At 39.3% G+C, this 27,915-nt stretch overlaps 1 protein-coding gene across 3 annotated transcripts in view; it reads right to left on the reverse strand.

Moving 5' to 3' along the window:
* Positions 1–27,915, reverse strand: part of COL9A1 (collagen type IX alpha 1 chain) — a 77,557-nt gene that overhangs the window by 39,948 nt on the left and 9,694 nt on the right. For 2 of the 3 annotated variants that reach the window (XM_075497299.1, XM_075497298.1), the window contains exons 1-13: positions 17,455–17,526; positions 16,208–16,282; positions 15,607–15,642; positions 15,435–15,497; positions 12,864–12,917; positions 12,213–12,248; positions 7,427–7,450; positions 7,060–7,113; positions 5,275–5,328; positions 3,505–3,537; positions 3,362–3,418; positions 2,612–2,665; positions 1,246–1,299 (exon numbers count right to left, since the gene is read on the reverse strand). In XM_075497299.1, the coding sequence (XP_075353414.1) occupies positions 1,246–1,299; positions 2,612–2,665; positions 3,362–3,418; positions 3,505–3,537; positions 5,275–5,328; positions 7,060–7,113; positions 7,427–7,450; positions 12,213–12,248; positions 12,864–12,917; positions 15,435–15,497; positions 15,607–15,642; positions 16,208–16,282; positions 17,455–17,526 (666 nt within the window). Of the gene's footprint in view, positions 1–1,245; positions 1,300–2,611; positions 2,666–3,361; positions 3,419–3,504; positions 3,538–5,274; positions 5,329–7,059; positions 7,114–7,426; positions 7,451–12,212; positions 12,249–12,863; positions 12,918–15,434; positions 15,498–15,606; positions 15,643–16,207; positions 16,283–17,391; positions 17,413–17,454; positions 17,527–18,161; positions 18,240–26,832; positions 27,230–27,915 lie in introns of those variants that run through there. The other variant, XM_075497297.1, reaches the window with a different exon arrangement.

Here is a 27,915-nt window from a genome sequence, read left to right on the forward strand (position 1 = left end):
CTAAAGCATTGTCTATCCTCTTTTCCATAGGTTGTCTATCTGACATTACTTTCTGCATATTATGAATCCTACATTTTAATAAGAAACAATTATTTTAAAGCTTGTTTGTAAGGTCATCAACTGGTGAAACAGTGAAGTGTAATGAGTAATGCATTTAAAAAAAAAAAAAGGAAAGGAAAGTCAATGTCAATCTCTGATTGGTTTTTAATTCTACTGTGCTATTTCACAGTGATATAAGAACTTTATCAAACTGAGTTTGGCCCTTCAGACAGCAGAAGCTGCATCTTACACAAGTACCTTCTCTGCACCAGGGCCTCAGGGATACTTTTTCAGCATCATGTAAAAAGGATTACACCCTTTCCTTCACTTAGTCTCTATTCTTTCTCTAATCCTAATCTGGAGATTTATGTTGTCTTATGTTTATAGAGAATTCCATAATTTAGGATTTAGATGTCATGTGCATCAAGGTAAGCTCCTGTATAGTATCATATCTGGACACCAATGGCATTAAAGAAATAGCTTCACCCCTAGGAAAAAAGCATAACACCCCATCAGAAAATAAACTATAGAAATTAAATGTGTTATGCCTAAGGTCTGTGCCTATTTCTCTTACTTAGAATGACCCCTTTATTCTGTTTCCTATTGCCTGTTCAGCTGTGGTAACTATAAGAGCAGCTCCTCACAAGCAAACAGGCTGAGGAGGTATGTGCCAGAACAAAGAAGTCAGATGAAGCAGGACAAGAAAATAATTCCAAAATCATAGGTGTGATTGAAGGCTGCTTCCTGGCATGCAAAAAGGCAAAAAACTGAAGAAAAAAAAAAAAGTCTGTTCTTCAGTGGCTGCTACTTCATCCTCAAGCCTTAGCTAAGCCTCAATTTCACAGTTAAACATGTTTTAAACATAAACACTAGCTTTGCAAGGCTGAAGTCAGAGTCATCAAAATTATGGAAAGGAAGGCCAGGAAAAAAACCTAATTGCACAGTCTAAACACAACACAGAATTTAAGACATGAAATACTTTTTAAAATAAGCCTTTCCAAAGAAATATTTAGAGCTTTGTGCCATGGAATAATGTAGCTTTTTGGAAGGACTTAAATAATTCTACCTTCACTCATAGACAATAAGGCAGAATAAAGAGAAAGGTGTGTGGTGTTTTTATAATATCTGTTTTCTTACAATAATAAGAAAAAAAGATATGACATAATAAAGCAAATGGATAACACTATTTAAGAGGAAATACTTTACTGGAGGGCCTTGAGCTCCCACTTCACCACTGGGTCCTTGGTCCCCTTCTTCACCCTGGGAAAGCAAAAGGAATATATCTACAGCTAATCCATACCATGCATATTACATTGTAGGAGTAACATCTACTACTTACTGTTTTCTGTCACCATGTCCTGCTTGAAGGAAATCCAAATGAAGTCACAGTACTTCCTCAGAACAGACAGATACTCGTTTAGGTTCACATTCCATTCAACTATTAGTCAAAAGGGTAATTTCAAAGTAACCCCAGTATAAAGAAGGGTAATGATACTTTACTCCTAAGCTGTCATTCCTTTTTTCTTGGCATTAATCTCGTTAGGTTTTCGCATTCTTTTAGATTAAAAGTGTAATGAAAGTATACTCGTATATGTGAATGGACTGGATATGCTAGTAGCTTTGCATCACAATATCACACTGCGCTTCAGAATTTTTTGAAAACTAAAATGGTAAAATGCCTTATCTGGTCAAACCCCAATTAGATTAGATGATAACCTCTCTCATACAATGACAGTGCGCACTAGCAGAACAACAGTATTTACTCCCAGTTTAATTTGCATAAAGGGATTCTGGAGCATAAGACAACAGGAAAAAAAATAGGGAGCTGTTTCTAGTAAGTTAATATGCTTTTCAATATGCTTAGGAATAGAGAGCAGGGTGTGGTGGTTTTTTTTTTTTTTAATAAAACAAAACATTTTTCTCTGATTCTTTTTCTCCTAGCATTGAAGCATAGACTAAGGCAGAGCAAAACTTCTCAACTTTTCTTACAAATATTTCAATATTAAACAAGGTTAATTCAAATGAAACACCTTAAAAGAGTTCACATTTCAGTCTTCAAGCTGAACTGGACTTGGCCTCTTTACTGTAGTTATAATCTTTCTTTGCCTATGAACTTATACTGTGTCCTTTCTCTCTCAAATACATTTTTCCCCTCTCGTTCTTCCTGTCCCTGTTACTACACAGCTGTGCCACAGAACAATTTACCTGGTAAATCCACAGAATATTTCTGCATTTAAATGTTTGGAAGTTTTCCAGTTAATAAATTTGACTTCAGTTTTTGCCATGAGTTCCATAATAATTAGACTGAATGATCAAAATAAAAAGCAGAGGAGTATGGCAGCACTGACTTCTGCATCATAATAAACACAGAGTACAGGTGAATGAAGAACAGAGATGTGCCTTTGGTTATTCTGGCATATTAAGATATATCGTATCTCTTCATGCATTCTGGTAAAACAGTTAATAGTTCTAACAAAACTAATACTATGTTTGAAGACGAGGCTAAACTACTATTAGCTTGCCAACAGCAACAGCAGTTTTTCCTCTTTTTTTGGGTTGTTTTTTTTTTTACCTTATAACCTTGTTTTCCTGGTTCCCCAGACTCTCCTTTTGAACCTTTCTGTCCCTAAAATAAACATAAAAACCAAAATAAATAATTAGAGATTATTAAGAGTTAAAATACGGAGTTTTGCAAAACAGACAGAGACTACCTTGCTGTTCCCTCTGCAATTCAAATGCTTCCTCACCTATCCAGTTAACACCATATACTAAGCACCATGTTCAAAAAGATCTGTTCCTGGATCTAGCAGGGTTGTTAGATTTCTAGACAGGTTAGTATTTCTTCTTAGGTTACCCATAACAACTTCCTCAGGCCAACAGTATTCCCAGAAACCAGCCAAGACTACATTAAAAAGAATCTTAGACAAAAGGAGACTCAAAAAGCGTTCATTTCAATTTAGTATGTTACAGATCTGCCATGAAGAGAAAAAGAAGGAAAAAAGACTACGGATTTGAACGAATTTTTAGTTTCTGGAGTCATCAGACTACATCTGCAAAGTAAATAAAGCAATCCTTCACATACTCTAATCCTTTCAGGACCACACATAAATTTTACCCTGAAGATTACAGCAGCAGTAAGAGATTTCAACAACAAGAGGTTATTTTGGCAGTAAGGAGCTGAAATAACTATAAGCATCCACACTGATGCAATGTTTTTTGAAATTGACAATGAACTGCCCTTCTGTCAAGCCAGCAATTACCTTCCCTAGTGCTCTGAGACAGTACTTCTGTAAGGAGTGCTTGAACAAACAGATTCTCTTACCTTCATTCCCATTAAGCCAGCATGTCCTGGGCGGCCAGGTGGACAAGCATTGGGACACTGGAAAAGCATCCACAGTTAGTACCACATAGGTTGAATAAGGTTGTCGGAAATTATTTTTAAAAAAATGTGGACAACTATCTTACCAATGGATCACCATCTTGCAGGCCAATTGTTCCCTAAATTAAATGAAATTAATCAAAGTCAGTAAAAGAGAAATAACCAGACCTGACTCATTAGACAATATAGTCATTAGACATCGCAGAAAATACTACTATCTAAAGCTAGAATCCGAAGTACAATCAATCAAATGATCTCCGACATGAAAAGCACCTAAACTGTAGGATTTTATTGTAGGATTGCAGGTACCTGCAAAATCCTGTCCTCTAACTTAGATCAACTTTTCTGAAAAACAAAATATTTCTTTTGTTTTTTAAGCTACCTAAACCGTATTTTCTATTAAATATAGAGCACCTACATCCAAACCCCATGAATTTCCAATAGAACCCAAGAGAATTTCTGTAATAAGGATAACTTTTACTTTTCCAACTTACTACTATTCAGCAAAAGATTCAGATCTTTACAGAGAAAATAATCTTCCCACAACACAAGTATTGGTAGACAGGTGAGATGCCTGGCGGTTAGTGGAACTGCAATAAGCTAGAGACCAGTATACAACGAGATGGACTCAGTGGGGGGAAGGTCATTCCTCATATTAAACCAAATACTTGATGGAAGGTAACAGGAGGCTTATGAGGCACAACAGGGAGAAATATGATTTCACAGCAGCAGCTGGGTTCTTTAAAGCCCAGTGGGAGGGAGCACACTGTTTCAGAGAGAAGCACAGGGGAGTTTAAGGAATGAGCTGGTCTCCTTTTATACAGAAGGATTTAAAAAAAGCTGAGGGTATGTTTGGGTCCATAATGGCATCAACTGGACTGGGATTGTGGCACTTCAGAAATCTAAAAAGGACAAAACTGTCAAGGAATAGAAGCAGCATACACCATTATTGAGAATCCGTTTTTACTTGTTTCCTAAATACTCTTCTCCGCTTTACCATTCACATTTTTTACAATGCCTCTGTCAATTCTCTGGCAACTTTAATGAAAACAAGAAACATGGCATAAATAAAGCATATGGATTTAGGGTCTGTCCAGCAGAGGAACAGTACAGCTTTTGAAAAGACATTAGTATGACACAAACACATTTCCCAGCAGTTTGCATTTCACAGCACCCAGCCTCCAATGTGTCTGCCAGACACTCAGTTCTATCTCTCTGGGCAGGTAAATAGCCACAAGGCAAAGGCACAACACACATCCCTCCTCCCAAGAGGCTCAAAGATAACCATTCCCCTAGAGAGGCAAAGCACTGGTGTAAAGCTTTCTTATATCCCTTGCAAGTAGAAGGCCTGCTTGCAAGAAAGACATTAGAAATTAACCCACCTGGGAGCATATATTTCTGGCTCATGAGGCAAATACTAAATTTTTCTCCTCCTAACAGAGAAGAGTCTGCCTCTGCTGAAGTACTACTAGTGAGGCCCAAGAAAGACTGCATTTACAGTAATACTAGAATGCACAGGGAAGTTTAAAACCTGTATAAGTTACAGTTTAAGACCATCTGCATAAATGGGAAGACATCGTGACAGAAGTTACACAGTTTGCATTTCAAACTGTCTCTTATAACCATAAAGACTAGAAACTTGCTTTCTAAATGAAAGATCAAATGTTGATATGATTAAGCGAGTTGTATCTTAGGCTTTGAACACAAGGCTCTAGACATTATGAATTAATATAGCCTGCTGAAATCCTAAAGTCAGTATTCAGCTGTGGGACTCAGCTGGGGGACTTGAGAAGTTTTGTTCAAGAAGCAACAATAGTTAATTCAGACATTAGCACATATTAAAGGCAATCACTTACCCGAGGGCCTGGTGGGCCTGGTGGGCCTGGTGGCCCTCTTTTTCCTGGATCTCCCTAAAAAAGGGTAAAGTAATTTTGTTGATTCATAGTACTAATGACAACCAGCAGTTACATATTCATACCACACAACAACAGTGAGACATGAAGTAGCTACAGAAGGACAGGCTAGGTAGCCAATTAAAACCTAAACCCACAACATGGCTCCCACAGTAGAATGGGAAAACCAATTTTTTAGTAGAATGGGAGCCATGTTGTGGAATAGGAGTCACAAAAAACAATTAATTTTCAGATGCTTTAGAAAGCTGAAATATCTGACCACAGGATCATCTATGCACTCCTCTATCTCATAACTGCTAATTAAGTACTGAATTAAAAGAATCCTAGTAACTGGCAAAAATGCCCAAAGCACAGAGAGGAAAAAATCCCATTTTTCAGAGCCCAAGATGAATTTACCAAGTTAGAATCTTCTCCTGTTTATGAAGTTTTGCTGTGCAGTGCTTTCAGAAGTAAAGACAACACAAAACCTCTGCAAATTATTTTTTCTGAATGCTTTTAATTAAAATAAATCTAATATTCTGATAGGGACCACCTTTTAACTTAGTACTGTAATTTCAATAGTATGTTTGATGTATGTTATTAAATATTATGTTATTAAATCATAAATGAAATTAACAAGATAAATATAGAAAAATTATCCACTAATTCTCACAATGCATGAGTTATAGAGCCATAGGTTTAAAAACACTAAAAAGGAATATTTCTTTTCCACACCATGTATAATTATATTGTGGAATCCATTATCACAATGTGTTGTGGAGGCCCATGATATAAATGGATTGAAAAAGGGACTGACTATATTAATGGAGGACAGGCTCATATATAGCTTTTGAAAAAGGCAGCACAAATGCCATTTCTGATTCAGGCAGTCTCTGAACTGCCAACTGCCAGAATGTGGGACAGTACGACAGAAAAATGTCATTTTACAAATAGGCTGTACACTTCCCTAAGTATCCATTATTGCCCTTGCTACAGACAAAACAGTGAGCTAGATGGATCATCTTCTGAAACAAACTGGCAGGTTTTAATATTCTTTTTTATATTCATTTATATGACTGAGTGCAACACACAGGGAGAGGTATGCATTAAAAATAGGCTTCATTAAACAAAATTTTAATGCTATTTCAGATTTCAAGTGAAAAATTAACAACTGGTTTCACTTTGCATTTCAGTGGTAAAGTATGGAGTCAAAATATGACAGTGTGCTGAAACTGAGTGCATAGTTTAGCAGTAAGGTCAGTAGATGGAGTCACACTTAAAATGAGATTAAGAGGAAATACTGAATGGCCATGTTCACTAGTATGTAAATGGAAAACAGAAATAGTATGTGGTCATGTACCATAATGTATATGTGAGAAGACAGGAGTAAAACTAAAAGTCTGCGTGTAATGTTGAGTTTTACATTTCCTGTATTTCTGGCAGGTTTGCTTTTTGATTTTAGCTTTCCTTGAATAAGAGGAGAAGTGGAGTATGGGTGACTATGTGAAACATTTAATTCTAATCTAATGGGTGGCCCTGACTTGGTGCTATTAATTGTTCCTTATTTCTGATGAGCTTCAAACACAATCTTTCCTCTACCAGTGATCACTGTAGAGGAAAAAAATATGTTTTCAAGTGCTGTTGTAACCCAAATAGTGTTTAGATGACACAGTAATTATTCATTTTTTCTATAAGTACCTTCTAGCAATTGAATAAACCTACATTTTTAGCAAACATGGTAGTACTTACAGGTGGACCAGCACGACCTACTTCCCCAGGAAGTCCTGCTGCACCAGCCGGACCCTATAACAACCAAGTTAAATAGTATTTTTAGATCATACAATACTTCTATAACAAGCATCCAAGGAGTGAGAACATGTAACTCTCTCAAACAATAAACTATGCCTTCAGACACCAGTATTTTTGTCCCATATACCATAGACCTAAGCAACCTCAATAGAAGCTGAAGAAAGTATACATAATAGACATAGAACATCAGGATTAAAACAGTTTCTTTTTTCACTGAATTACTTTTTATTACAGTATAACAGCTTTATTGAATATTTAAAAAGATTCATTAAACAGTATATTTATGAATTGTAAAAATTATACTTACAGGTGGTCCAAGAAGCCCCTTGCCCTGTGAAATATGAAAAAAGGTCAGAAATGTGGGGAGGGTTCCACACCTAGTCAAGCTGTTTGCCAAGAACAGAGTATTTGGGATAAAAGGTACAAAAACCCTGATGTTTGATTCTGCAAAACCATTTTGAAAACTTAACTAATGTTAAATATCAATTTTATTATTAGGTAATCAATATCAGGAGAAAAATTAAATTATTGATTAAGTTGCCTTGCAGTAGCATCTCTCTACACATATTTACAAACACACACACTTCCACAAAGGAATGAAGACATTAAAGCTTTTGGGCTTAGCTAATTACCAAGTACCATGATAAACACATCTATGCTATAATCATTTCCTTCTAACAGTGCATTTAAATTGATAATAAAAGATTTTTTTTTTTTTGCCAGTGCTTCCCCGAGGTCTAAATCCATTAAACTAGTGATTTTTGGTAATCAGAAAGAACACCAAACTCCTGTTTACATTTTCCATCAGTTTTGCTCTGAATCATTTTAATGAGAAGTGTCCAAGACACAAATGTGTTTCTGCCTATTTGGACAATACACTCCCTCTAAGAAAACAGATCCCTCAGTCTTGCGTTACTAAAGCAAATGGGTAATTTTATGGAGAACAGTGTCAATGATGTGTATGAAACAGTGGCATATAAAATCACAAACATAAATATTCAGGAGATTTGATGTAATAAAGCGCCTGGGCTGAGTGGAGTTTAAAAGCTGCAGAATGTCATACCAGGACTGTATCTGCAAGGTTGTCATTAGAAAACTTGGTATAACACAGGGAAAATGTCAAGCATTTATCAGAGTCATTCCATTTTAACCATTTAATACACAGCAGAAAGTAAACTTCATCATCTTGTATAACCTACATAATTCCTTTGCTATTACTTAACACTCCCTTGCTACAATTCATTACATTATACATGTCTATATTTGACTATACAAATCAAACTTTCACTGCATCACATATCTGATATTGTAATATCATCTGCCTCTGAAAGAAGGAAACCAACTACTTGCAGGTTCCCACTGGAGTACCCCTTGCTAATGCACCCCTAACCGTGGCAGGGAAAGTCAGTGATACCAAAGAAGCTACTGTATCCAGCCCACACACAGGCCCAGGAGAAGCCAGTCCCCCCCTCTGCCCAATCCATTGCATCTCCTGACCCTCCTAATTAGGACTCCCAGAAGCAGGGGCTGTCCCCCAGCAATTCATGCCTTGCCCTGCTACTCCACCCTTCTGGCCATAAACTCCCTGCAAGCAAACCACGATGGGGAGTTGAGAGCTCCAGGGCAATCAGTCAGTAAGGACCTACACAGAGCAGTTAATGATTCCAACCAGCTGCCCATGTTCCTGCCTCTGCCTGTGTCCTAAAGGAGAAGCCTCTCCACACAGCCTGGCACTGTGGCCTTACATCCCCAGATGCCTGCCACCTGCTTTGGAGATGCTTATCTGACCCATGGAGCAAATGGAGTGCATGGGCATCAGCAGTAACCCACAGTCTGTAATCACCTGGTTCAGAGGCACTCACCCTGTAGATCTGGTAAGTACCTCCACATCCTCAACACAGACCTGCTGCCATCCACCACGAAGAGTCACATACCAGTATTTGTATGTGTACCCTATGCCGGAAGCTGTGCTTTAGTAGACCGTAAAATATTTCCAATTTCTCTGTCACTAAATACACACAGTCCTACCTATATGTCAGATCTATAAAACACTAGCAATATATCAGCTAATAGAAAAGTTAGAGGGAACTTAACAGCGAGAATGGACTGAAGGGTGCAATACGTGCACTGAATGTAGCAGCCCCAGGTCCATTTACCAGGGCCAGATCAGAGACATCAGCATATTTGGTGGTAAATTACTTCAATTAATCAGAAGTATTCTACTAATTTTGTAAATCTGTCATTTGAGAGACAAAAGAGATGAGACAAATAGAATAAATTAAAACTAAATGATAAAGCAGGAAAAAATACAGGAAAGGGAGAGTAAAAGAAGATAACTGAAGATTGCCAGGATACATTCTGGGGAAGAAAGGGTGACAGAAGCAGAAAAGCAAATGCTGTATATAAAACTTCAGATACTTAATATTCTTTCTTTCAGTTCCTCAGAAGTCCTAACTTGGCCAATAAATTCTGCTGGATGAACTTGAAAAACAGTGATAATTTAAAACTAATTGATGTTGTAGCCAAGACTTCTGACTTTCTGTTTGCACTGAGCATTTTAACAACTTAAGCAAGGGTTTTTTGTGAGAAATGAAGTCTTTGGATAACCACCCAGAGACTATGCCACTTGCAAAAGACCACTGACTGAATTCAAAGCAGTGCATAATTACATCTAAATACTCAACTAATCATGTAACTAGTATGCAGACTCGTAAGTGTGCTCACTATGTTTCTAGTAAACAAGGTCTCGTGGATCAAACCAAAGACCTGCAAAGGTTAAACAGCCCCATTACTTCATGCTTGTAGTAAGAGATTCTCAAAAAGTCTCTGAATCTGAGAATAAGAACCATCACACCCCAGCACTACCACTCCTACCCTTTTTTTTTTAATTCGTTTTCACTACTCTAAATTTAATCTCACTAAAGGTGAGATGACTGGTGGTGGCCATTTTGAGAAACTTCCACTAACTGCTCTATTTCTTCAGCAGCTTAAAGCCATTCATCGAAAGGAAAGCCCTTTGATGGAATAAACAGTATAAATGGAATTTCCCCAAGAGATTTATTTTGAGCATTAATCTTTCCATATGGATTCAGCATATACAGGTTAACAACCATGGAGCTACAAAATCAAACACTAGGCTTCTTCCTAAAATGTGAGGTCTAAGGATTAACCTTAATAATTACAAGGGTAATGACACGAGGTGACTAAGTATGTCCATCTTTTCTTTACCTTTAAATAACTAAGAATTCTCATTTCCTCATTATAAATATTCCTGCAGATTCATCTTTAAATACAAGGTCCAGTTGCTTATTAAGCAGAGGCAGAACAACTCCAAAGGCAATCCCTACTGAGGTTCACTGAAGCGTTATCACCTTAAGACTGAAAGTCTCAGGGCAAACAAAAAATCGCTAAACTTTGAACAATGGTCCAAAATCTCTTCAGATGTATTGCTTTTACAGTCTCAAAACACGGTCACAAAAGACCTGAGTGTTCTGAGGTAAGTACTGCTCTGAACAGAATCAGCGTTCCACCTCAACAAGTTGGTCCAGTTTGCTGCTTTCCCACAGTAACATCGCCACTTTTAAGTTGAGATTAATGCTCTTTATTTATATTTTATATACCCACTTTTTCTGAAGGCTGTTAAATTATTTGTTCTCACATTAGTCTGTTAATGGTGAGGTAAAATCCTGTATATTTTTCCTCAAGTCAGTTTTTATTTCAGTTGACAGGCTAAAATACGGCAATATTTTAACCTAGTATTTCAGTAATTCAGTTTTAATTCACCATTTTTTCCTCTCCCATAGTAGTTCTTTTCATGTACACTTTTTTCCGTGTCACCTGAGTAACTTATCTGACAGAGTTAAGCTATCTCTTCATTCCAGCTACACATTTTTAAATGCATTGCAAACGACCCAGAAGTTATTTCCCCATCTACTTGACAGCAAAAAATTAAAATAAACAAACAAACAAAAAACCTCAAACCCCTAACAGAAGGATGTAGGGCTTTCAGTCTACCTAGAAGCTACCTCAGTTCTGCTATTTTCTGTGACTAAATTTAGCTCATATATTGAATCTACAGATTGACTAGCCATTATAAAAGTATTACTTATTTTCCAGATTTTCAGGTAAGAAACAGCATCCATGAAAATTAAACGCAAATGTCCACATAGAATGATTCAACTTAAGTTTGAACATGTCTACAATGTAACGTCTTCAAGAATAACAACATAATTTCCTCTCTGGCCAAATACCAAAAATATTGTTTAATATAAATTTAATGAAAGTTACTGGGACAGGGTCAAAAATACAAAGATACAGTCAAATACAGAATTTCACAGTAAGGAGTGCTATACCAGAATACAATGCCTCTTCTATTTAATTCCAATAATTTCTCCAAAATTAATCTAATTTTTAATTAAATTTTAATTATGTGCAGCCCTATTATAATTTCCTCCCAGTCATCTTGTTCCATTATTCATCTTCCTTGAAGTTCTTCCTGGTTTCCTATATAATCTAAGTTTCTACATGCCAACCATCATTTACTTCTTCAACCTCATAAAATTCCTAAAATTCACAATTATTTTCAGCCCCCAAGATGGACATTAAATCCATCTGCATGCCGACTGGAACAGTACTCTTCACATGTCCTTTCTCATATTTTGTCTTGTTTTTATATGGAACAGCACAGGAAGTCCCATACAGCATTTACACTTCAGTGATCTCATTTAAACACATGGCAAGGAGCTGAAACAGGAGTAACTGTAGACTAATTTCTGCAAATAAAACATGGGCTCTCCTGTCTCTAGAGCATTTTCACAAAGGGATGGAAAACAACAGTATGCATCCAAAACTGTGTGACCACATCACACACGCTCCTTTCTTTTCTACAGCATACAAACCAACATGTCCTTTCAGTAATATCTGCACACTTTGATATAAAGACAAAAAGTAATGTACTACTTTAATATCTTATGAGTTCTTTGAAACCTCAAAAATAGTTTCTGGCTTTTCTTCACTACATTTAACGTTAAGAATCCTTCATATTGACACTTAAGATCTAAAACACCTCTTCATATACTAAATGTAGTACTTACTGGAAGTCCACGAGCACCTGGCAGTCCTGGCTCACCCTTTAAACGATAAAAATTGAGTTTTTCAAGAGGCATTAGCATAAAATTTCGTAAACAACATACAGGAAGATGCTCTCACCTTTTGGAGGGTATCATTTAGTGGACATATTCTGCAAGTATTATTCACCTCATTAATACTATGCTGGTTTCAGTGAGACTTGATAGAAAGGAAAGACTTTCTCAGTATTAAAAAGATACAGCCTCAGGGCTTACCCCCCCTCCAAAAAAAAAAAAAGTATTCAAACATGCTGGTTACTCTGACTTCTGATGTATATTTGATTTGTCTGATTGCTGATGAAGTCAGGTTTCACTGTTCTGGTTCCCAGTGCATATTACAATGACATAGTTACAGTACAACAAGATGGAAAGAGCCTCACCATTACTGAAGATGCTCAACTTTAATGTCATCAATGTAATGCCACCATTCCTTACTGCTGGCTGGGGGAATGGAAGTTGCTTTGTACTGTGTGAAAAGGGCCCAATGGATCTGTATTCTATAGATGTTTTAATATTGTAAGAAAGGCTGCAGCATCTCATTAGTTGCATAGAGACAAACAAAAATCCTGCTTAAAAAAAACCCAACAAACATAATTTCATGCATAATTTTGTTCTTACCTTCTGTCCTTTTGGTCCTGTGGCTCCACGTGAGCCATCAGGTCCTGTGAATCCCTTTGGAAGCAATGTATACAAGGTTAATGCAAAGGTTACGTGGTTTTCTTAATCACAACAGAAAACATTCTAAAAAATAGAAAAATTAAGCTATTAAATGAGATGAGTAACTGCAGGAGACTTACAATTCAAATGCCTATTTACATGTACAGATAGAACTGTGCGAGTTCAAAGTACTAGCTTCTGGTGACAAACATCAGTGCCTGTGATATGTATCCTTCAAAAATGATTCAGTTAAATCACAATTAAACTAAATACGTGATCTCAAATGATCTTGTTGCCTCTCAATGGGAGATTGATGAATTTAGTTCATGGCTCAGGTTAAAAAAAAAAAAACAACTGTCAGTGTTTTCCATTTCAAATAAATCATTCATTGACCAAAAAAAGTCAACAAAGCTGCCAGGCTGGATCTGAGGTTAGTCTTTGAACCACACTTGTCTATCTGACTAAAATTAAAAAGCAATCATATTATCAGTACAAATTCATTTGGAGTTGTTTTCTTTTGTTTCTAAAATTTTAACCAGTTTATATGGCTTAGAAATTTCCAGATATCCATAAGAAAAGCCTTGCTTTTACATTTGTCCAATACTTTTTTGGTACACTTCCAGCAATTCAGTGTTCACCCAAAGGCATGTTTTCTCTGATAATTTGCTTTCAAAAGCTTACATGATCATTACAGGCAATTACTGTACAGTATCTTTACTCAGCCTATTAAACCTGACACTGAAATAGTTTGTGAAAGAAAAATGAGATTTAATAAGTCAGAATTGCCTCACCAATTAAACATGGAAGAAGGTATTATAAATCTAAAACCCCAATTAAAAGTTGAATGCACCGTGGGAGTACAATAAGGTCCCATGTTTTGCCTTCAAGTCAAAATAAAAAAGGTTCACCATTTCAGAACACTGTATTCTAGTATTACAGTTTCACTCACCCACTAATATAAGGGAATATGCAAGTGCAAAAAAATACCAAAAGCTGAGCTGAGTTGAGTTTAAAACGTTCTGTTTCACCCAACTGTGTTACCATGAATTCTGGCGAGGAAAATAAAACTATGCCTTAAGTGAAAATTATAAGAGGCAATGATTTGTAAAGATCTGCTTATGGGTTTTTGACATGTACAAATGGGTTGTGGTCCTGTATTGTTTTCAGGAAAAAATGAAGTGGTATGAGATACCACTCATGGCATGCCCACTTCGTCTTACAGGTGTGAAATTTGAACAATTGAACTAATTGTTTCAGCTCCACGTCCACTAGATCTCTTGTCAAAAGTGAATTAAAAATTATCCTCTAACACTATTGCAGTCTTCAAAAAATATTAGGCTTTTTCATTTATATAATTTGCAATATTCTCTAATACACTAGTTTGTTATATATAATCTTTATTTTTGGTGTTTTAAATTATAAAAGTATTCTACCACTTACGTAAATTAAACATAAGCTTGCCTGCCTCCTGGCATAAGATCCAAGTACTAATGTAGCAATCTTGCTTCGTAGCAAGAAATGCTTTCAAACGCTGCTCTCGAGAGAAGTGTGAAGTTTCCCAAAAATGTATGAAGGCGTTTTTATTGCCACTAACTTATTCGAGAGATACAACCTAACAGGCCATCAACACTAGATGATGTTGAAAGTTTATTATTCTGTATTATTTTCCACAGAGAAAGGAAGATACATTAGCAGGTACGGGCTCTGCAGCGGCTGAAGCCTGGGAGGTTTTTATTTGGAATAACAACTACATGGAAATTGCAGTTTTTCCTCAGAAACTGAGTAAAAATTCATTCTTAAGCTTCAATTTAGTAAAAAGACAACTGTTCACTGTAACGTCTGGCCTACAGGGATGGAGAAGGAGAAAGGAGAGGGAAGGAGAGGCTAACGAGACCCGAAATTACTACACACTACCCCTCCACACACCCCCTTCGGGCACCAAACACCAACGGCCCGGAAGAGGCCGGCCCGCGCCGCTGACCGTTAGGGAGCAGCGACAGGCGCCTCCCGCCGGTCGTCCCCCGCGGGGGGAGCGGGCCTCTGCCCGCTGGGGGCCGGCCCGCCCGCGGCCCGGTCTGCCCGGCACCGCTGGTGCCCTGCGCCGCAGCGAACCCTCCTGCCCAGGCCTGGGCTTGGATCTTCCTCTTGCCCTTGCCGCCCTGCTCTTCGCCCCGCAGGGAGCGGGGCGCTGGCCCGAGGCTGCTCCCAGAGGACGCAGCGTGGCTTCCTCCCCGCAGCAGCGCTGCCCAGCGCCCTCTGCGGAGCAGGGTGGCAGCACCCAACAGCCCTGGCGCTGTTCCTCAGCTGCTGCCCCGGCCGCCCTCAGCCCGGCTGTGCTCCGCCAAGAGAGCATCTTTCAGCCTGGAGAAAAGCGCTTCTCCCCCCCGCGCACCGCTGGCACTCACTGGCAGCCGTGAACAAGCCAGAGACCTCAAAAGGAGGTCATGCTTCTACAGAAATAGACTAAACCCAAGTATTTTCCTTTAAAAAAAAAAAAAAAAGAGGAAATTCCAGAAAATCAAGTGCACTCACATCAGCTCCTGGCTCTCCAGGCAGGCCAGGGGATCCTGGTTTGCCTGCATCCCCATCTGGACCCTTCAGGATTTAAACGGACAGTTAAGCATACTTCAGAGAGGGAAGCAGAAACAAAATTCAAAACCACATCTCTCGCAGGAGCAAATGCAAAGTAGCTGAAATCACTTACCGGTGGACCAGGGGGGCCGTTCGGACCTCTCTCCCCCTAACCAATATATGAAAAGGAAGGTATTAGTCAGAGCTACAGCAACTTTTTATGGTCCCTCATGAAAAACACTGATTTACAGATTATCAGGAATAATCCCAAACTCATTCTTATTGTAGGAAATTAATATTAAACCCATGTGATCTCTATTATAGACTAGCAGAAATAATCACAGAAACTTCTGACAGGAATTGGGGGAAAACACATAGTACCTCCTATCAGGAATAACGCCACAGTACTTATCATACTTTAGTATGGGTGATACTACATAATCCCTTTTGAGATTAGAATTATAAAACCCCTACACCCCATTTAAGGCAAATAATCATAGCATATGATGCTGATTACATAAAATAAATAATCCTCTATTTTCCATATCAGAGATAATCTGAAAGGCCACCTTCTCCCCTCGCCCTGGCCTGGTACAGAGTATAAGACCCATCAATTCCTATGTGGATCTCCAGCCAAATCCAAACTCCTCAGAGTCAAATGCTGACAGTGAGGACAACGCAGGTACAGCTCAAGGCATTTCCTATTTCCTAGGCACGGCATGGGAAACACTTACATCGATGCCATCAATACCGGGAACTCCTGGTGGCCCTGGCGGACCCGGGGGACCTGGCGGACCAGGGAGACCTCTCTGACAAGGAGTAAGAAATAAAAAAGGAGCAATTAGATCCTGGCAAACCTTCGAGAGCCAGTCGGGGGGGACCAGCACAATGAGAGGTGGCTTCTATGGGTTAGTCAGGGGGCCACAGCTGTGATGAGGAGCTGTGTCCTCATTCCACACGTCAGGACCCACAGGCCCTATATCCCATCTTAGCTGTCACTGTGATCACCAGCAACACTCCCCTCGTGGGCAGAACAGGGATAAGATGTTTAACCCCCCTCCTGCACCCCACAATGCTGGCAGCGCTAGGGCAAGGCGGAGGGGGCTCGACTCCTTGACCAGCAGGATCTGAACACCGGACGGCAATGACGGGGCGGCAGAAATAAAAAGAGTGATCTTTGCAAATCAAACACTGAAATTCACTAAGCTACTCTAATTACTCATTCAGCCAACACAAAGGAGACAGTCTTCCCAAGCGTTCGTGCTAGCGAAAAAAATTTAAAACAACCCTATCCCCACTTCACTGACGGGCTCAGCGGTTTCCCCTGGTTTCCCAGCATTACATTAGCATCTACAGAGGCGCTTTCTCAAAGCACCATGCTCCCGAGGGGGAGGCGGGAGGCGCCACCAGCCTGTGGAAACCTAGAGAAAGGCTTTTACAGGTCTCCGTACCTATAATGGAGGGCTCTGTTCTCCTCGGAGCCAGCTCCGGCCGCGGCCCCACAACGGTGCTCTGTGATCAGGAGGCTGGCCTGGGCCCTGCTGGGGCCCTGAGCCTGGCCCCTTGCTCCCCACAGCGCTGCTGCTCTGGACACCTTTCCTCCACACACCAGTCTTCCCAGTAATAATCCATCCAGCAGTAGTTGTAGATAGAGCTCTAGCCCCACCATGCCACCAGGCGCCTGCCTGATGCCCACCAGGTAGCACCATGTAGGCATACACACATGGCACCCACCGCCCTGCGGCCAACTCGCCTTTGCCAGCACCACATCAGGGTCTGCTACAGCTACTGTGGGGGAGAAAGGGTCGAAAGCCCTCCAGCGGGTCGGTGCCAGGGCATGACAGAGAGTCGCCTTCAGTCTCTCTCCACCCACACCCTTTCCCTGAGCACGGAGCACCGTCCCTTCCCTCACGCTTACCTCGATTACCGTCTGGCTTATCTGCGAGGGAGAAAAACAGAGTCAAAGTCAGAATAAACTTACTTGAGCCAGGCAGAGGCAAACAACCTGCAGGAAAAGCCCCAGAGGCAGGAGGCCCCGCAGAGCCCGGGCCATGGCAATGGAGGGAGCGGCCTGCAGCTCCTGGGGCAGGCAGCCTAAAGGTGAGCCCCGCTGCAGCCCCTCACGGCTGCTTGCTAACGCCTTGGGGAGGGTCTCGGGGATTGGAGGAAAGCCGAAGGCTGGGAAGGGGAGGACTGAATGCCAGCAGCGCCTTAACCCTTTGCCCTGCCGCTGTTGCTTTGGGCACCGACCCTTGTCTTCCCTCCCTGCCCTCCCGCCAGGGGTTTCCCGCCGTCAGGCTCCCCGCTAAGGCGGCAGCTGCGGGGAGGTGGCTGCGAAAATCCGTCCCGTCTGCAAGGCACGGCTTTCAGAAGTCTCCCACCCAAGCAGCGGGTGAGGGGGGAATAAAGTCACGGAAGGGTTAAAATGAGGCTGCTGCTGCTACCGCTGTCCTGGGGGGCTGGATTTCTAAAGGCACCAAATTCCAGGCAGATATGGTAAAAACAGGCATCTCGGGCCAGAAGGAAGGAGAAAAAACTGAGGCTCCTGTGGGCTGCCGCCGGCTGGCAGCAGACAGGGACTCGGTGGCAGCCTGGCGGCGGGCAGGGTAGGGCAGGGCAGCGGCGGGCAGGGCAGGGCAGCGGGCAGTGCAGGGCAGGGCAGCAGGCAGTGCAGGGCAGGGCGCTCACCCGGGCCGGCAGCTCGCCGCAGCCTTCGCGCTGGGGTCGCAGGGGGTCGCAGTGAATCACCATCCACTGGATTTCGAACTGGCAAAGGAAATAAAGATCACGTTAAGCCGGGTCAGGGGGTCACACTGGCCGAGGGTGTAATAGGAGGAACACCGGTCAGCTAACGGCGTGTTTTACGAGGTAGGTATTTAATGAAAATAGCTACGGGTGTATCGGATGCCGCAGTTCAGCGCTGCACACGGGCAGGGTCTGCCCTAGCCCCTGGAGCTCAGCCCAGAGCTGAGCCCCACACTGCGCTCCCCCACCCCTAACTGTGGAGGTCTTTTAAAGAGGGGGCATAAACCTGCTGAGGGATTTAAAGAGAAGGTGAGATTCATCATGTGTCATTTTTTTCACATGTTCTTTATAAGCACAGGCATTTTTCCTCATGCTATGTGGCGGTTTTATTAGACACACAAAAAGATTTTCTCGAGGCGGGTAGTTGTGCCCATGAAGAATGGTAGGTCTGAGGACAGAAATGTGGTCTAAGTGTGAGAAGTTCAGAAAGCAGGTGTATATGCACACTGGCAACAGTTTGCAACTGGGTAACATACATCTGTGAAATTTCGCATCTTCTTTGAACATTTGTATTTGGCACTGGAAAATGACACAGGATTAAGGCAAACCTCTTCTCACAAGCTGCAAGCGAGACTCGCTTGATGTGCTATATAGATTAAAAAACATATCCTGTGCTGAAAGTTACCGAATAGCTCAAACACACAGCTTCAGAGGTACATCCATTGATATATAATGGATCACGTGGAATTTTAAGTACCAGAAGCATATTAAATTGTGCATATTTATTGTGTCTAGGTTTTAAAGTCTTGGGTTGTTTTCCCTTCCCATCACAGATAGTATCAGCTTGGCTTATGAACCACTAATGAGTAGTTTATCTGGAGATTTCTCAGTTTCATGATAAAATTCAGAGGCTCCTATTCCTTTCTTTTCATTAGGGATGGCTGAGGAGTTGGGCAGAAAGAAAGTTTTGGGGTTTTTTTCTTGTTACAACACAGAGCCCTGGTATGGAAAAGACTCTGATTTGTTTTTTTCTGAGAAGCTGAAAATAGAAGTGAATGTCCGGGGGCTTCCACTTCTTATTTCTTTGCTTCTCTGAGTCTTTCTTCTTATTCTATTGAGCTAAAGTAGCTCCCCACCATCCCTCCCACAACATGTCTCGGTGCTTCCTGGCTGCCTTCTGTGCTCCCTCTGGGATATCTCATTGCTCTCTTCAGTCCCAACCCGTAACTGATGCAGAAGGCAGATTGTCATTCTGAGACACTTTCCTCTCCTGCCACCATTCTTACATTGACTTAGTTGCATACTGACTGCTAGAGCTAATAATGCTTTAATAAATGCTTTGAGTCTCAAGTTCTTTAAGATCTCTGCAAGACACCCACATATCCACAAGTTGCTTTTTTTTTTTTTTGCTTTCACCTTCACCACTTCAGTGCTGACACTCCTGAAATCCTCACTATCACATCTCTACTGTTCTGTTTACTTTGCAGTTATCACAGTTTCCAGAGTGCCAAGACTAGAGCACAAAAGAGGCAGTACCCTTGTTTCTTTTACCTGTTATCTGACACTACTATCTGTGAGTCAATTCTCTACTTCCTTTATCCAATTCTCATTTTAAAACCTTTCCTAGTCCTTAATAATAGACAACTGAATGTCATAATATACATATAAAAGAACTGAATGTATACTATAATTTAATACTACAAGGCAGCAATACAATAATAAAAATAAGAGGGTATCTGGAATCTGAAGATGAGGATTTATAAAAAGGCATAAAAATGAGGTCAAATGATACCTTTATTTCATACCATACAACTAGATTTTGAGTCCTCAGTCTCTAAAGAAAGCTGACTTGCAGAGGGAAAGAGGTCCATAACTGGCTCTAAAGCAGTTTATAATCTATTTCTGATTTAAATAATAATGTATTTCTGATTTAAGTTAAGGAAGACATTATTTTAAGTGACAGAATTTCTACTTTTTCAGTTGGTCTGTTTAATATTCAATTAGAATTATATTAAATAATATTAAAATTGAAGAGTCATCCATTCAGTAGTTAGGAAATACCATCATTAAGGTTGCCTGTACAAATATAATCTGTATGTAACCTGAAATTGTGTGATTCCACACTTCTTGCCTTAGAACACTTCCCTCATTTGCAAGACAAAGTGAACAAGGCTGTGGAAATGGTTCCCATACTGCAGAAACTGTAAGTTTGGAAGTAAATGGGGTGAAAGGTGGTAAAAAAAAAAAGGATGGTTTTGTGGAAAAGGCAAACAAATGCCACTGAATAAGCCTGCTTTCGCTTCATAATTTTTATATAGTGCTGACAAATTATTTAAATCAAAATAGCCACATTACAGAGCTTCTGCATGGGGCAGGAGGAGGGAATTGAATGCCTGAAATGAAGTATCTGGGTACAGGTTATGCAAAAAGGCTGATCAGTAACAACTGTAACTGAAATCAACAGTCTTGAGCTATGCTTTCAACTTATAACATGGTACAAAAACTGTGAACACTGAAAAAATTACTTTTAAGACATACCACCAGCAGCCAATATCTGCATCAGCACATTCTAGTTTTTTAATGTAGATAATCACTGCCTCTTCTGTGTCTTTTTTGGGGGGTGTGTGTATGTGTCTGGGTTTTGGCTTCTGTAGTAAGGTGAGAAAGATTTGAGATGATAAAATGCTAATTAGTGGGTGGTATTAGACTTTGATGCATGACTGTCCAAGTGCCAATATCTGTGTCTTAAGAGAATACTATTAGCAAATGCATACACATTCTTAAAGTTTGAACCCTTTTTTTTGACTTTGAACATAATCAATATTAAAATAGAGATAAATTTATTAATGAGATTATAAGATGTGATTGCTTGCTGCAGTGGGAACTTGACTCACTGAGCCAGGAAATACTTTTAGTGTCTCATGTGTTTTCTTCCAATGCTCTTGAATGGCCAAAGAGAAAACAAATCACTTAGTTTTGTTTAAGATGGAATTTCAGTGGTGAGCATTAAGTAAGGCCTGGTACTCTCATGAGTTTTAAGACACACACAAAAAACGTCTGAATAAATGAGGCAGGTATCCTATGCAGACAAAATACCTAGAATTATTTCCAAAACACTGTACCATAATGTGAATGTAACAGGAGTTGAAGTATTTTGAACATGCAGCTTTAATTTGACATTTCTTAGACCACAGTTGCTTAGTGAGGCAGCATTATTTTTTTTTAAATAAACTGTGGTTGCTCTGTAAATTTTTTGCTTAGAGCTTTTGTTACTGTTTTGAGGCTATATAAAGCAAAAATTGAGATGAAACCTGTTTGACTTTTTTAAAATGAAAAATAAACCTCTTTTGTTGGCAAGGTAGTAAAAGCTGTGACTGGCCTCCCATTGATTTAGGAGAGGTGAGAGAAGGGCAAATATGTCCTAGCCTTACTGTCAAGGTACCTTTTCCCTTGCCAGTATTTCACAATGATCTTGTTGATTATATTAAGCTGATTTAAAGGACGCCACTATTTTGAAGATGTCTCATGTAGATGTTCTATCAATATCGATACAAAGTGTTATTAAGGATGAAGTACAGGCACAAAGTTCTCAGAAATGAACCTCAGGTAAATCAGGGGTAATCATAAAGCAAAGTTATTAACACGCAATCCTTTAAGACCCATAGGTCAATATTTCTGACATCCATTTTCCAAGATTCCTACAGGATTTCCATTTCCTCTTAATTTCTTAGTCAGCACAGATATAATTGTATTAGTTATGTCTGTCCGTTCACTGTTTTGTCCTCTTACATTCTATGGAAATGCCTGCAAATGCCCACAGCTTTGCACATCTTAGTATCAGCTATGCAATTCAGTTGTTGTATTAGTGCTTTAGATGAGAGAGATGAAGGTTAATAAGATGTAAATGAGACCTGAATACCTAGGGTAGTATTTTCAGTATAGCATCAGTCACAGGGAAGCATTTAGCAGTACTGTGGGCTTTAAGGAAAACAGTGACACTCAGAGCACGTTTGGAGCTCCCTTCTGGGAGAACTGGCTCCCTGTGCCCCACTGGGCTACTGCTGCCTCGGGGATGATTCAGGGGAAGACATCCCTTCAGGGGAAGTACAACTCAGCTATTTTCAGGTGAAGGTTTTCTACAATTTTTCATCAATTATATCTATGTTTGTTCTAAGGGAAGTCTGCTATCAACTCTTTGAACGTTTGTTAAGTGACCAAGAATAAGCTATGCATATTTAAACATATCTCGTTCTAGCGCTATTTTAAACATGTTTTATCCATTTTCTTACATATTTGTAATGGGGTTTTAGAGCTTCACTTTCCTTGCATCTTTCTTAAAGTCTTAGAACAGTACAGCAAATTCTGGTGTTATTTGACCTTCCATAGCAAGGGTTCAGCCTTCTGAATGTGAGCTTTCACAGGGTGAAAAAAACCTGAGACGTGATTTTTTACAATTCACACACACAATCATCTGTTCTATGGTGTAAATTAATCCCTGTTCAGCAAATATTGATAAGCAGCTTCCTCTTAGACGTTACAAGTCATGCAGCTGCCCTGAACTAGTTACAGCATTAAACATCAATTAAATAATGACCAAGGATCACTTCTAGCAAAGTGTTTAGTTTCTATTATGAGAAAATCAGGGTAATGCCTCTGAAATCACAGAAACTAAAGCAATTTATAGCATCTCACAGCAGTTAATCTTTGAGCAGTAAGAAATGAATTCCCTTACCTTTCTATAACAAATATGTGATTTAGAGAGTAAGTTCCTTTTCAGTTTTGAAATTATGATATATCTTGTATTGCTTAGAGTTTATAGTGGATTATTTGAATTACTTTTAGATAAAAAGAACTATTTTCTTTTTTATCTAAAAAAAGATAAAATGCAGCTGTAAACCTGTATAAAAATTTGCCCTCCATAAAACATTCCAGAAATCCTGGAATAAATCTTTGTAAAGACTCAAAGGCAAGCCGTAGTTTCTAATGGAACTCTATCTATTGCTCTCCTAGGCAATCATAGTAACAACAAGCAATAAAGAATCTCTTTTAAAATGACATGTATTACAGTGCACCTATAAGAATTTGACCTAGTCTGCAAGATAAATAGAGCACTCACAGAATACTGCAAAAAAGAAGAATAGGAAACACGTAATTTATGTCCTTTAAAAATTATACCACTGGAAGTAATATACTTTAACAATGCCTGGAAATAAATTAGAAATTGTGCCTGGGACATATTAAATAACCAAGACTGGTGAGATGCTTAAACTGAGTATAGTCAAGTTAAAGGATAAGCCTAGAATATCCCCAAACATGGATTTATTTACCTGATTTAAAGAGAAACTAAATTCACAGGCTAAAACAGAAACTTGTGCAATATAAACAGCCATTTAAAAATTTCTAGTTCATGAGATTGTGTAATTTCTTTACCATAATTTCAGAGAATATGGTCTTCTTAAATCTACATTTTTATAATACCAGGTTGGACCACTACCATTGTCAGTTTCGGCTTCATAGCACAGGCCATGCAATTCAATCTAGTGAGTCCTACGTCAAACCCACAGTTCCATCTGAATTAAAGTGTATTTTTACACATCCAAACTCAGTTTAAAAGTGTAATGTGATGCTTACCTTCTTCCCTCCCTGATAATTTGTTCCAGTGCTTCATTATTCTTTTTATCAAAAAATGTGCATCATATTCCTGTTTTAAGTCCTACCTTATGCAAAGATTTGATTTTTTTATAAAATATACTAAATATGACTGAATCTTCCCAGAAAAATGCTAAAGGTGTAAACAAATATTTTGCACGATAAGTGGTGAATTGTAAAAATTACTTAATTCCATTTTGTCCTTTCATCCTTGAAGAAGGGTATCCTATACTTAATGTAGCTTCACACTAGTGCCTAATGATGTACGTGCTTAAATATAGATGAGGCAGAACTTAATGCTAGACACCACCAGATGCCTGAAGAGCCTAGGGTAATCAGTGTTCCTCAGTTGTATACCTTGCTGAAAAGAGCAAGTCTCTGCAAAACACGGGCTGGAGAGGAAGGGGAATAAAATTCCAAATTTCCTCTGCTGCTTTTCCTGATTTCTTTAGTCCTAGTCAAAGGTCAGCCAGAGCAGCAACAGAGGAGGGGGAGAAGTCCGAGTTCTTGCCAAGGTGACCTTACTACCACATCTCTCTCCTCATTTGTGGGCTGCCATTTCTAATCATTACTTCAACAGGCAACAGGAACCCTCCTCATTTTTAAAGGAATGACTCTGTGTCCAACTTGAGGGCACAGTTTACTGTAGCACTGTATACCAGGTGTTGTAATACTATTACATTAATGCCTACAGCTCTCTGTGCATTTAATCTAAATATCTTTCCAAAGAGGAATACAATATCTGGGTAGAAATTTTTTCATCCTAGTCACATGCATAGAATATGTAATGTTTTCATCATCCCATCCATCCATTCATGCATCCACCAGTATCCCTCAGACCAGTTAGCAAAGCTAAGATACATATGCAGCTAACCGCTCCATTATCAGCTCCAGCTGATTACATTTGAATGACATTTTCAAAGACTAACTTTTGTTTTCAACAGAATTAATATAACTTTTCAGCTATTGATATTTTCTAATCCACATCTATAGCAACATACTAGATAGCCACTTTTCAGACACCTGGGGCAGCTTTCTGTCATAATTTTTCAAGTAAAACTGATTTCTGTACAGCGCAATATAGTAACCTATAGATACAGAGGTGATGAAGCATGAGATGCTTCTTTTGTTGCAACGTTTCCCCTTTCAGGTTTATACAATGCTGGTTATCTTGTGGCCACAGTTTTTGCAAACGACGTGAAATATAGTTAAAAGATTGTATCTCGCTTCACACTCTTTATTTCAAAGTTGATGCAAAACTTCAGTGTAAGGGTGTAGAAAAAGGTTACAATATATTAAGTACCTGATTCTCTTTTGCCATTCAACTCATTTTGAAATGAGTACTGTCTATATATATATACTTATACGTATATATGGGTATCTTACCATTCATATGTTCCTAACACACTTAAAGAGGATCATTGGAAAACAACCAGGATAATATATGGAACTTTGCAATGTTTTCTGCAACTTTTTCAATTGTGTTTTGAAACTATTTCCTTTTAATCTGCACAGTGAATTCAGAAATAGCCTTCCCAAAGTCTTAAAAGTCATTTAGTGCCACCGTGGGACAAAATTGTTACATTATTCAGCATAAAGTGCAGTATAACTCATTAGCTGAAAAAACACTAGCTGAGAAAACACTTCCATGGGTGTCTGAAAGGCAAAATGCAGATGTGACAGCTACAAATTATATTCTGTCAGAAATTACAGGTATGTCACTTTGTATGTGTTTAATATTAACCGCTTGTCTCAGAATCTAAATCAGATAATCAAATAATAAAATTCATGAGTTTTTTCATATTCAGTTTTCTTTGTTGAAGGGCACAAAAGCATTCAATATCTACCATATGTCACTCCCAGTGTTATTTTCTCCATCAAAACAACTCTCCTTGCAATGTAGTAGCATAAAGAGGATGTTTTCAGCATTAAATCCACTAACAGGATATAGAATAAGCATTTCTCTGCCTACTCTGGCTACACAGAATAAAGGAGCACTCCACAGTGAGTTTAGGTGTCTACTGCAATGCACAGGGGAAGTTAAATATCTAACAAAGGGATTCACAGCAGCCATGATATGGGGGTGGGATGTCCTGAGCTAGCCAGGAGAAGGTATTGTGGAGATGGGTGGGCTTTATGTCTCAGGTCTGCTGGGCCCTTCACTTGGATTGGATCTAGTCTCTGATGCTACACTTATCACTCACAGGATTCATAAACAAGAACCTTCTTTAAGAGTTCCCTGTCTACTCCAGTTCAGTCTTTTTCAAAAAACTCAAGATAATTCACGAGAAAGAGCGACTGTTAACATGATCATACCAGGTAGCACAATAATTAGAACAGTCTCCTGAGGTATAAGGTACTTATGATAATCTCTGATTCAGTGCTGAGATTTAAACGTGGGTCTCTTATTTCCTCTGTGAACATCAGAGTAAACCAAAAAGGACCTCTGCCAATCTCCCTTACAGGAGATACTCCCTTTGTATTAATGATTTAAAATATTTATTCTGCCAGAGACACATTTAATTACCTCTAGCTGATGGTTGGTGCACGCATATGAGAGAGGGGTCCCAGTTCTTGCTCAATGAATGTTTTGCTTTCTTTTGTGTGAGGTGCAGCCCACAAATCCATGTCTTGAGACTTCCTTCTAGATCAAGCTCCACATATGAGACAAGCAGGGGAACACCCAACTGAACATCCAGACAGAGCAGAATCCAGTGACAGAAGTGTGGATGTCTGAGAAATTTCACTATTGAAACTTAGACATAACCTGGGTCATCTCTTATCTTACACAGTATATATATGTGCAAAATTTAAAAAGCAAAGCTAGTACTTACCTGCCAAGGAGTTGTTATTTTCTGCCATTTCTGCTTCCAGAAAACATTTGAAGATGCATTCCACAAAAAAATACTAAGTGTAAAGATCCTATAAAACACTTTTTGCAGTAATAAAAGATTTTGGAACTTACCGGAACTGAAATTTCAGGATTATTTTTAAGTTTTCCAAGCACAGCAAAGCCATCAATGCTGATTTTCCCTTTTGGTTTTATGTTTAAGGATTCTATTTTAATACAGTCAATAAAAAGTGTGACACTGTTTGCTTCCACACTTATCATAAGCTTGTGCCATTGGGAGTCAAACAAGAAAGGCAAATGCAAAAATGATGCAGTTTGGAGACTTCCATCCACTCCTTTATAAGAAAACTCAACACTTTTCATTTGACCATTAAGATTCACTCCAACTTGTTCTTTTCCTGAAGAATCCTGAATCTGCCAAATAGTCCAGTATTTCTGAAGTGTGGGCCCAGTCATCCGAAAAGTAGTTAGAAAGGAATATTCATCGGGCAATCCGTTGGAATATATGGCGCTGTGTAGGATCAAAATACAGTACATTTGTTGTGTATTTGTTCTGAAAAGCTCCACATATCACCGTAATGAGAAACAGTTACTCAGTGAAACCATATTTCAACCGTGCTTTTATCAGTGGTCTTCTGCATGCAGAGTAACAAAATGGGATGTCCTTTTGAGTCATTAGTGTTGCTAATGGCAAAAGGAGCTGGTTCAGAAATGTGGGTTCTTCCAACATCGTACAATATTTATGATAACCCTTTCTAAGTGTAATGGATGGAGCAACAACAGACTCGTACTTCACATTCAGAAAGTATAACTTACAGTTATGCTATTTCCTACTATTAGACTTACAAAATCAGTCAACATAGTGTGACTTTGTAATTGACCAGGTAGATAGTCAGTGCAGGTCTGATTTGGTTTTGAAGACATAATGTCTTTTGCAGGTGCATTTCCTTTTTCAGCCTGACAATAACCATTTTGTTAATGTATTAGCTATCACTTCAGCAGAAATCATTCAACAAATCATTCACTGACAAATACACGCTTAGTAAGAACCCACACTAAAAATGTATTATGTCCTGCGACACGCAACCACAAGACTACAAGTAGCAGGGAACAGATTTGCCACATATAAAATGTTTCATTCTTTTGCAACTCCTATAACATGTGAGATCTGGAAACACAAACAAGTATTGCTGGCTG

Source organism: Mycteria americana, chromosome 3, assembly GCF_035582795.1.
Source record: "Mycteria americana isolate JAX WOST 10 ecotype Jacksonville Zoo and Gardens chromosome 3, USCA_MyAme_1.0, whole genome shotgun sequence".
NCBI lineage: Eukaryota > Metazoa > Chordata > Aves > Ciconiiformes > Ciconiidae > Mycteria > Mycteria americana.